General features: G+C 46.9%; 2 protein-coding genes across 4 annotated transcripts in view; one reads left to right on the top strand and one right to left on the bottom strand.

The window, feature by feature from the left end:
- Positions 1-10,773, top strand: part of NT5DC3 (5'-nucleotidase domain containing 3) — a 204,881-nt gene that overhangs the window by 50,211 nt on the left and 143,897 nt on the right. For 2 of the 3 annotated variants that reach the window (XM_019651874.1, XM_019651876.1), the window contains exons 13-14: positions 431-495; positions 7,180-7,272. In XM_019651874.1, coding sequence (XP_019507419.1) covers positions 431-495; positions 7,180-7,272 — 158 coding nt within the window. Of the gene's footprint in view, positions 1-430; positions 496-2,459; positions 6,915-7,179; positions 7,273-10,773 lie in introns of those variants that run through there. The other variant, XM_019651877.1, reaches the window with a different exon arrangement.
- The window catches only part of STAB2 (stabilin 2), a 145,820-nt gene continuing 143,844 nt past the window's right edge, over positions 8,798-10,773 (bottom strand). The window contains exon 69 of the mRNA XM_019651878.1: positions 8,798-9,272. Within this exon, the coding sequence (XP_019507423.1) occupies positions 9,222-9,272 (51 nt within the window). The 3' untranslated portion in view covers positions 8,798-9,221. The remainder of the gene's footprint in view (positions 9,273-10,773) is intronic.

A 10,773-nucleotide genomic window follows, 5' to 3' on the forward strand; every position in this document is an offset into this window, starting at 1 on the left:
GTAATAAGTAGTATGTATTATTTATATGTCTATATATGTAATACATATGTGTAATGCATACATTACCCACATATATAGATATACGTATGTTTTGTGTGGATACCTATGTATTATGTTTATACATAGCCTTTAACAATGGTTTAGTATTTCTAATGGGGCCTTGTTTAATACCTTCATAATATTCCATTTAATTCGTTAAGCCCTATTTCTGTTTTTGGACATTTAAAACTATTTTGGTAAAGAGAGACGGTTGCAGCTGGGAAGTCGCAAAATGTATTATTTTGTGCAAGTGCCCGTCTCTTAGACTTCAATAAATTTCTCCAAGAAAATCTGCTGTTGTTAATTTGTTAATGACCATTAACAAATGCTCATTACCTAATGCGTTTATTTGCTACTGGAACGGTCTCAGTAATTGGTTTGTGCCCTGCAGGTTCACAGAGATGCGGAGTCACAGCTGGTTTTGCGGGAGTGGAAAAAGGAGAGGAAGGAGATGAGGTAAGAGCAGCCTGTTCAGTGTAGGAAGTCCGTCACCCTGTCTGCGCGTGCCCAGCCCACACACCTGCCCCAAGCATCCTTTTTTAGCTCCCAGGTATGAATGTGACACCCCCATGGTCCAGAACCACCCATCTGTTGTTAACGAGTGGTGTGTGACATTTCTGTGAGGCAGCGGTGACCTCCCTCACACCTCCTGCCCTTGTCATTTGTTTGTTTTGTTTTTTTCTTTTAGCAAATGACGATGCTGTTCTGTCTCTCACCTAAACTCACAGGCATAACTTACCTTGATTCCTATCCATCCCTCCTCCCTGCCTGCTTGACTGTCCCCATTTGGGCAGCCGGTGGCCCTCTGGTTAGTAATGCTGGCCGCGCAGTGTGGCTCCTGGGACAGTATTGGAGGTGGGCCCCGAACCACAATGGGTCCTTGGGAATCCTGCAGCCCTGGTGCACATTTGTAACCTCAGCTGTTTCAGGAGTGTGCCTGCACTCAGTGTCATTATGTTTACTGATGAAGAATGCCCCCTGCTATCAGTACAGTTTGGCAGGGGTGCCTTTTAAGGGAACGGTTGTTCAAAACAGGACTTGTGGACAGTCGTGCTTCCCTGAGAGGATGGTGTTGTGTGGACACTGTTTACATGATCATTTTGCTCTGGTCTTGGCCTCCCCTGCTCCAGGCACAGCTGTCTCTAAAGTTTGGAAGTCGTGGTCACTTCCTGGGTTCTGGCTTCTGAGCAGAGGGCTGCCTGGTTGGTGGGGAGGTTGGAGAGGGGACAGTCCATCGCCCGGACTGCAGAAGCCATGGATGTATTGACTCAGCCTTCCTCCTCCCTCTCAGGGTGTTGGCGGCCGGTGGCTATTCTGACTTGATTATCACTCTAACATCGGTCCAAACATGCTGGGTGAGAGGGTGATGGGCATATATTGTGATTTGACCCAGGGCTCCTCGCCCCTGGAGGCCACGCCTGGATCCTGCACACTACGGACCACAGATTATTAAAGGAACTGTTTCACCCGGCAGAGATTTTGGGTTTGAATTCGAGTTTCTAACAATTTCATATCTCAAGGAGACGTTTTAGTAAAATTTTAAACACTATTTATGTCATTCCACCCACAGACCTAATTGAGTTCTTTTAATAGTCTACTTTTTGGTTGTCACATCTACTGTCACCAGTATGACAACAGGTAACTACTACCAACTAGCGCCTTTTATTACACAACTGTGCAAATGATTATAATTTTTGTTATATTTGTAACTGATTTACTAACAGTCAAATGGTATTTAGCCATTTTGCTGGAATGTTCTAGCCATCAGATGATGTGCATATCCTGTGTCCATGTGATTTACACCCAGATGCACATACGCACACCAGCAGGGGCTTAGATTCTGGGGTGGGGTGAACAGCCTCGCAAAATCCTTGTAACCTAGGCTTTGAGGAGGCAGTGGGGTGTTTGAAGCTGAGTAATGGGTGGTGGAGATTTATTTTCGTTACATAAAAGAATCTTTAATTTCTCTGGTATCAGAGTACTTCTGAGTTTATAATATGCTTTTACTTCTCTTACTCAGTTTTTACTATAGCTTTATCAAAGGGGGTCTTGGTCTCGCTCTGTGGGTGAGGGAAGTTCCGAGGCTCTGAGAACAGTGTGCATCTCTCTGTGCACCTTCAGAAGCAGCTCCTGCTCCTCTGTTTTGACTGGGAAATGTGGTGCTCAGACTTAGAGGGGCATGCGCACTGGGCCCTACACAGTGTCCGGTCAGTGGCCTCAGTAGGAAATGCGATCAGTCATTCGGATGGATGGGCGGACAGACTGTTTTCCTGATTAGAAAAGTCAGGGCTGCCCTTCTAGGCTAATTTTCCTTTCAAAGGATTCCTGTGAAAATAAAAAAGTGATTTTGATTTTAGTACCTTACAAGCAGACTTTTTTTGCACATTCTCTGTTATGCCCTTCTTTTCTTGCTTCTTCAGAGAAATGACCAAAGGTTTCTTCAACGTCCAGTTTGGAAGCTTGTTCCGCACAGACCAGAACCCGACCTACTTCCTGAGACGCCTGTCACGGTTTGCTGACATCTACATGGCATCTCTGAGCTGCCTCCTGAACTATGATGTCAGCCACACGTTCTACCCCAGGAGGACTCCACTGCAGCACGAGCTTCCCGCTTGGTCTGACGGGACCCCCACCTTCAGACTCCCCCTCCTGCAGGAGGCCCAGGCCAAGTAACCCAGTGCCCACCTGTGGAAAAAGCCAGGAACAGCCACGGCTCCGGATTGGGTGGACATGCCGCGGTTGACTTTGTGTGGATACGAGTGTTGCTTTCAGAAAAGAGACAAATATGCCCATTGATATTTATTTTGTACCTTACGGAGAATACTCCCCAGGTTGTTAAGACAGAAGCTAGCAGCCCACCAGCCCCGCCTTCCCGCACATGTCGGGCTTAGCGGCACACTTCACGTGGGGACTCTGTAATCCGCCGCCCTGTTGCCCGAGGTACTGCAGCTAATGTCAGTTTTTCACGGACTGGTGAGACTTCTTGATGCCCTCTCCGTATTCCAGCAGGTGAAGCTTTGAAACCATTCTTGACTCCCCGCTGGAAAATGTACTGAACATTGACAGGCAGTGCACTGGGGACGGAGGGGCACAGTGACATGCAGCCATAAACTGCTTACAGAAAGCTGATGGTTTAGTGAGCTCTCCAGGAGCACAATTGGATGACCGTGAGGAGCACACATGACCCCCAAACCGCAGCTGATGCCCGTCACTCGGTACTGGGGCTTTGGCCGTCTGGCACATCACTTGAAGGAAAACAGCCTCCTTGGAAAGTCTTAAGCGAGAAAGAACAAGAGAAGGTGCAAGTCCTTGGCCTTGATTGTCCGCAGTGTCCACTTGTTGTGTCCTAGCCCCTGCTGCGGAAGGACAGATGGTGCCACAAGTGATGGGCAGGTTCACTCTCTTCCCCCGAGGAGGAGGGCGAGGAGAGAAGGGCGCTGGTTCAGTTTTCAGCTGGCAGAACAGACTTTGTGAATAAGACTGTGAGCCACAAGCAGGTCAGAAGAGCCAGCGCATTGTGGTGGGTCCCCAGCCGTTGATGCACCTGAAAATGCCACCCAGGCATTGGTTTCATGTGCTCATTGGAGGACAGAAAATGAAAAAGAAAAAAAAAAAAGTCCTTGCAATGAAATACCATGCCATGCCCCTCACTGGGCTGTGTTGGTATCTTGTTCAAATATAGTCGTTACCGGAAACAGTCCGTTTCTGGGGAGCGCCAGACATGCGTCTGCCTCGCTCATGGAGTATCAGCCGAGGAGTGGGCTTGCATTCAGCCTGGGAGCGTAGCCTCCCCTCACTCCCACTTCTCCTTAGATTTCTTTCTGGCCATGTTTGTGTGGCTATTTTGGGAGTCGGGGGGAGGTTGGGGGGTGTTTCTTTAGGTGTCTGTTGCAGGTGGGAGAGGATAAAAAGGTCATTGAAACGAAGAGAAAGAGAGTTAGAAATTACTTAGCTAACTGAGTATTTCTCATTTCTTTCTAAGGATAATTCAAGTGACATACCTTCTTAAACCTCATGGATGGCAGTCACAGAAATGGGGCTTGTGGAGGGTGCTTGCGAATTCAGCATTTTTATTGTAATAAATGTATCGGAGCCAGCTACTGACAAATGCTAGCTAGGCATGCCATCTGCTGCCTGCCAGAGTGCAGAATTTAAATGGGGTATATAGCATGCTCTGTAATGCCACTTGCTGTAGTGGGATTTTTATTTGTGGTGTTTTTCTTGTATTTAACTATCGTAGTGAAGGTGACCCTTTAGACCCAATAGACCCAGGTAGACCCCTTTTTAACTTCTTAATTTTATTATAGACAAATTATGTAAAAAGTCCATTCCTTTTTGGGAATGGGGTGGCCTTTTGTTTACTGTTTATTAGTGCCCAGGTGTTTTAAGTATCAGAGTTTACTGGAGACTGGTATTTAAGGGGTACAGGTGGATGCCCAGAACTGCTCAGTGTTGGGGTCCTCAAAGGACACACTGGTGCTTTTGGCTTATTATTCCTGCTTTGGAGAAGCTGAGTGAGGAAGTAGGTATTATTATTATTATTTTTTAATTTCTTTGTTTTTAATCACATATTCATTGGATTGCTCCAAGGTGCCAGTTTCAGGGTGTTTTGTTTACTCAAGAATGAAGTAAAACAATTTTTGAAACCTGCTTTCATGGATGTCTAGGCTAGGTGACCCAAGCCTTGGAGGAGAAATATATTTCTGGATGTGAATAATGAATTTTATAATTTCCTACCGGGTAAGGTTTTAGTCTGGGGTCTGGGCCACTGAATATGGCAGTACCGAGATGCGCCCCGTGGTGGCGGTACTGAGATGCTGCCCGTGGCGGCGGTACTGAGATGCACCCCGTGGTCGCAGCCTGGCATCTGTCTCGTCGGCACCCACAGAGAGTGTGCCTGGCGACTGCAGACCTGTGCCCGAGCCAGCAATACGGGTCAGGACAGCCATCTGCACATGAAGGACAGAGGTCTTCTCAAACTTGCGCTCAGTGAAGATAGATTTTAACTTGTCATTGTCACGATTCGGCTGGGATTTGGAACACTCCACTGGGCTTTTTGTCCTGTCCCTTTTGTCCTCTGGTGTGCCCATGAATGAAAGCATGTTGGTGCAGAGGAAGTGGGTCTATTTTCCACTCTTTAAAAGAGAAATTTGGAAAGTGAGCAGCATAAATTTAGTTTGTATATTTAAAAATACTCTATTTTTAGCATTGGTTAGGCTGATTTTCTAAGAATCATGTGAACAAAAATTCATAGTCCAGATGCAGTCTGTGCCAGCTGAACACGAGGTGCCCAGTACCTGCCTTGGAAGGGACTTGCACAATTGATTCTTCCCGAGTTGCTTTTATTGATGAAACCTGGCTTTTAAGATATTTTGCAAGTTTGGCTTAGAGCTTCCACTCTTTAGTTGCATTTTTCGCTATCGCAATTAATGCCACATAACATAAACCACCGGTTAGTGTTTCAGGCACATCTCAGACCCAGTGACTAGTTGCTTTGAGTGCTTTGGCCCTCTCAATTATGGCAAAGGAGAAACGAAAAGCAATCTTTCCTGCTGGCTAAGTTAGCTGTGGGGGAACCAAATGGCTTTTCCTCTCTTCCTCGCAGAGGCCTGTGAAGCAGTTGAGTGTGCTCAGTACTGGACTGAACCCCCCTCTGCCGAATTCTCTTGTGTCAAAGGCCCACTTGCGGGCCCTCTTGTAGAAGGCTCTCAAACTGTGGCCAGAGGCAGGGCTCCTTGAATGCCCTGTTCACCTAGGGACCCTGTGATGTGCCCTCTTATTTTAAATTTCTTATTGTATCAGTTTCCTCCACTCTCCCCTCCCTCTCTTTCTGTCTCTTACTTGCCTTAGCATTTGGATGCTTGGCTCTGAGTTCAGCTAACCTCTACACCTTCGTGGGTTAAGGAAAGGAAAGGGAGTGAGGTTTCTGTAATGCAGGGGTCAGCGAACTTTTCCTGGAAGGGGCCAGACAGTACATATTTTCAGCTTTATAGGCCATTTTCTGTTGCCACTACTCTAGGAATGGCACAGTTCTGTTCCTTTAGAACCTGATTTACAAAAACAGGCCGCAGGCTGGATTTTGCCCTCGGGCCATGGTTTGCAACCCCTGCTCTAACGGGTTGTGTTGGTGGCAATGGCGAGGTTACTTTGCTGAAAGTGTGCAGATAGACAACCTCATGGTGGGGAGCAGGCGGTAGAAAGAAGCTCTATAGAGAGGTGCGCCGTATTCCCCTAGGAGCTGCTCTCTCGGCATATTTATAGTACTTACATGGACAGTGGTCAAATACTGTGTTTCCAGCACATGGCATAATTGCTATGTGTCATTGAGCTGCTAGGCCTGTGCACTAGTTGAATATACCTCTTTATCGCACCCGTTTGTCACTGTGCTTGTCGTGGGTGATGGGTTTGGCTGCCCAGCTCACCAGCCCTTCAGAAAACCGAAGGACTTATTCCCCCAACTGCTGGGTGTGCTGCCCGCTTTGGGGTTTTCTGCTGCTGAAAAGCCCCGCGTCGGACGCCCTCTTCCCGTCTCTCTTTCTCTCCCACGCGTGGGTCCTGAGAACACACCCTGTGTACCTCCTGCATGTGAATCTCCGTCTCAGCGCATCCGCTGTCCAGGGAACCCATCTCGCAGCAGCACCTCTGTACTTTTCTGGCACTGTAGGCCTGAACTCTTGACTTAGGAAAGCTGTTTTCTAATTATTTAGAAGAATGACAGATTGTGCCAGCGTGATAACCGGGCCTACTAAATGCAAACTAGATAGACATACTATATATATTTATTCTGAATGTGAATTTGCTATTTATTTTAAATGTTGATTTTATGTTATATGATTTTGAACTTATTACCAAATAAAAGTGAAGTGTATCATCCAGTTTTTTGTAAGTCATCTGTTTTAGTGTGTTTCACTTAATGACAAAGCCATACCAAATTCTAATGTACTCAAAAAAGAATACCCCTGAGAGAAGGGGCAACAGGTTTACGGTGCATTTCTCATGACTCTTGTCCCGTCACTCCCAGCGAAGAACACCTGCTTGCTTTCAGAGCCTGAAGACTGTGTCATTAAAATGGAAAATTGGCGTGAGCGTGGTTGGAGGTGCGCAGCAGGTAACCCACCTGGAATTCCCATTCTCTCACAGGCAGTTCCTACCCCGAGAGCAAGGAGCTGGAATCCACATGTCTGTCTGCCATTTAATTACCAGGAAACTGGAAATTGGAAACAATATCTTACGGTAAGAAAATACTGAATGATAATACTGAACTAGGAGTGAGTGCTATGAAGTCAAATCACTACTGGGTTTTGGATAAATTTATAAATATTTTGAAGAGCTTTTTAAAAACCTCTGTGTGTGTGTGTGTGTGTGTGTGTGTGTGTGTGTATGTGTGTACACCTTAATATCCGTGACCTGTCATTGTGCCAGGACCTTAATCTCATTCACATTTCCTATGGGTAGCCCACTGGTTTTCATTCCAGTCACTTGCCTTTTTGTACCTGTGATGGTGGCGTCGGTAGACCCACCAGCAAACCTGTCCCACATTCTTTCTGGGGAGCAGTTTCCTGGAAACGTGGCATTGCTCCCACCTAGGTCACCCTAGAGGAGAGGGTGAGCTGTGCCTCTGCCCGATACTGGGACTGCTTCCCTTCCCTGGAATTGTGAAAAGCTGATAAGACCTGTTGGGATTTCCAGAACTTGGGACTTGGCTCAGCAAACCCCCCGATGATGTGGAACCGAGTTCTGTGGGCTGTGAGGACGACAGAGGCGTGTGAGATCTGCCCCACCCAGCCTTTCACTTCTCTGTCCCAGCACAGATCCCCACACTTGGCCAGGACTCCCTCTGTAGGGACAGTGTGGAAATGTGGGTGGGTTGGAGGGTGCTCAGTTGTCACAGTTGTCACATATTGGGGGGGGAGGCGCTTCTGGTATTTTGAGGTCAGGGACCTGGTGTCATGGACATTGTGCGTTGCAGGGAGGGTCCTGCTATCACCACTATAAATTCCAGAACATTTTCATCACTCAAAAAAGAAACACCATACGTCTGCTTTCTGTCTCTGAATTTGCCTATTCTGAACGTTTCATGTAAATGGAATCACACAGTATGTGGTCTTTTGTGTGTGGCTACTTTCACTTAGCATGCTTCCAAGGTTTATGCATGTTGTCGCGTGTGTCAGTACTTTGTTCCCTTTAAGGGTGGACTGACATTTTACTATATGGATGCACCACAATTAGGTTATCTGTTCATAAGCCGATGGACGTTTGGGTTGCTTCTATTTTTGGCAATTATGAATAATGCTGCTGTGAACATGCATATATGAGTTTGTGTGGACATGGTTTTGTTTCCCTTGGGTATATACCTTAAAGAATTTTCTGGATCATGTATGGTACCTCTATGTTTAACTTTTTGAGGAACTGCCAAACTGTTTTCCACAGTGGCTGCACCATTTTACACTCCCACCAGCAATGCATGAGGATTCCAGTTTCTCCACATCCTCGCCAACACCTGTTATTATCTGTCTTTTTGATGATAGCCATCCTAGTAGGCGGGAAGTGGTACTTCACCGTGGTTATCACATCTTCTTAAAGTACACAAACAAGCAAACAAAACAGAATTAAGAAATAATTCATAAGGCAGATGTTGGCTAATTGAAAAGGCCTTAATTAGTTGTAGTAGATGGATTTTATCTTCAAAGTTTGACCCCTCTGGTGGTGAACAGTGTTTTTGTTTCCCAAAACTCTAGGTTTGTTTCACTGACTTGACTCCTGTTCCATAAACGTTTATTGAGCACCTTTCATGTGTCAGACACAGTGCCAAACGCTAAGACACAAGATGAATAAAGCCAGCCCCAGCCTTCGGGCGCTTACAGTCTAATAGAAAGGGAAGATGAAGTCACAGTGACTATGGAGTCAGGTAGGAAATGGCATCTACAGCTACACAGGACGGAGGGCGGAAGGCCAGAGGAGGGGCAAGTCCCCCTGAGTTGGTGGGTGGGGCTGACATGGACCCTCCCCCACAGAAACAAGAGGCCCGCAGATTCACCAAGACATGAGGTACGGCTTGAGTGCTTTATATTTCCAAATGTGAGAGGACCTTAGGTCCCCCCAAGGAGATGGTGCTGAGGGTTCACAGTGGATGGCCTTTTTGAGGAGGCTCGGGTGGCTGTGGGTGATGGCTGGTCGGGCCCTCACAGCGCCCCCAGAGGGTCACAGCTCTCCAGCTGCTGGTCTTCAGAGTCCTGGAAAAGAGAGACCTGTGAAACGCAGAGAGGGCTCAGGCCCTGGCACTTGTCGGACCTTTCCAGGTTGAGTGTTTTCTTTTGGCATTAATGGGGTTCAGGACACACTACCCCAAAACATGGCACCTTGGCATATTAAATATCTTAAGTTGAAGACAGCAAAAGCAGGAAGGTCACTCTGACCTCCTCCCCTTCTCCCCCTTCTTCCCTGAAACAGGTCATAAAACTGCCATGGGAAGGGTCCCCTCCTTGTACCATGAGGATGGAAGGGACTCATCACCAGAGATGAGGAATCGGGGGCCAGGAGACCTGTACAAACCAACCTTGTTACACTAACCTTATCTTCCTAGTTACCCCTGCACCGCTTACTACCTCTAACCCAAACCCCTGTGTCTTGTCAATTCTTCAAAAATATATTGCTTCTTTGTCTAAAAGTACAAAAACTTCCTGCTCCGGTCACTTCTTCATGTCTTCCTTCTCCTGTGAGGGTTCCATAAACATGCAGTGAAATTCACATGCTTTTCTCCTGTGGCTCTGCCTTTGTCACTTTACTTGTCAGACCCAGCCAGGGACCCTAAGAGGGTCGAGGAAAACTTTTCCCTCCCCTACAGCCTAAAACACAATTCTTCCCCAGGTGCCCTGGGCACACGCGTGTGGCGGGAGTATTCCTTCATGCTGCTGTCTCATGTCTCATGTCTCATGGCTCGTGTTGGGACGCAGGACGGTGTGATGGTTAGGGCTACCCGTTCTGGGGGCAGCCACTGCTGCCTGAAGCTTATGTGCCCTGGACAAATCATTTCAACTCTGCTGTAGTTTCCTCATCTCGAAAAGGTCATAGTAATATTTACCTCACAGGGAGGTGTGAGGACTAAAATTAGATACTACGTTAAGGGAGGGGCCACCCCACACAAGGTGGCTATTCGTATGATTACCAAAAACAAATTCATCTTGAACATTCATCTTGAACAGGGGTGACCCTTGAGCATTTGAGAGAGTCAGTCAGAAGCCATATTCCAGAGGCTGCCATCCCAAGCCTTTTGCTGTCTTTAGCTCTGATGATCACCGAAGCTTTGTTAATTAGCATAATAGATGTGTTCAAGATGTCTGCACTGGCTACAAGTACTCTAGGTGCCCCCCACCTTTCACTATAAAAGGCATGAGAATATAGCGCATCACTTGGGGACGGTACCCTCAGCTCAGGGTTCCTGTTACTGGAACGTTTTTGCAACCTGGTCTGATGAGAAGGTTTAGGTGAATCCTGCATCTAGGATACTCTTGCCTGCCTCAGGTGAGTCTCTCTTCCATGGGGCTGATGGCGCCCTTAGAAGGGGACAGAGAGCTGAGAAGGCAAGGAGCACCTCGAACAGGACAGATACCTTTCCCTGCTTTTTAAATGAGGTTGATTTCAATGTAATGCTTGCAGAAGTAAACTATTAATAAATGCAATCTAGCTGAACCTACCCTTGCAATTTGGACTAGAAACTTTCACTTAGGTGTGATT

The sequence above is a fragment of the Hipposideros armiger genome, unplaced genomic scaffold (assembly GCF_001890085.2).
Source record: "Hipposideros armiger isolate ML-2016 unplaced genomic scaffold, ASM189008v1 scaffold_168, whole genome shotgun sequence".
NCBI classification, from domain to species: domain Eukaryota; kingdom Metazoa; phylum Chordata; class Mammalia; order Chiroptera; family Hipposideridae; genus Hipposideros; species Hipposideros armiger.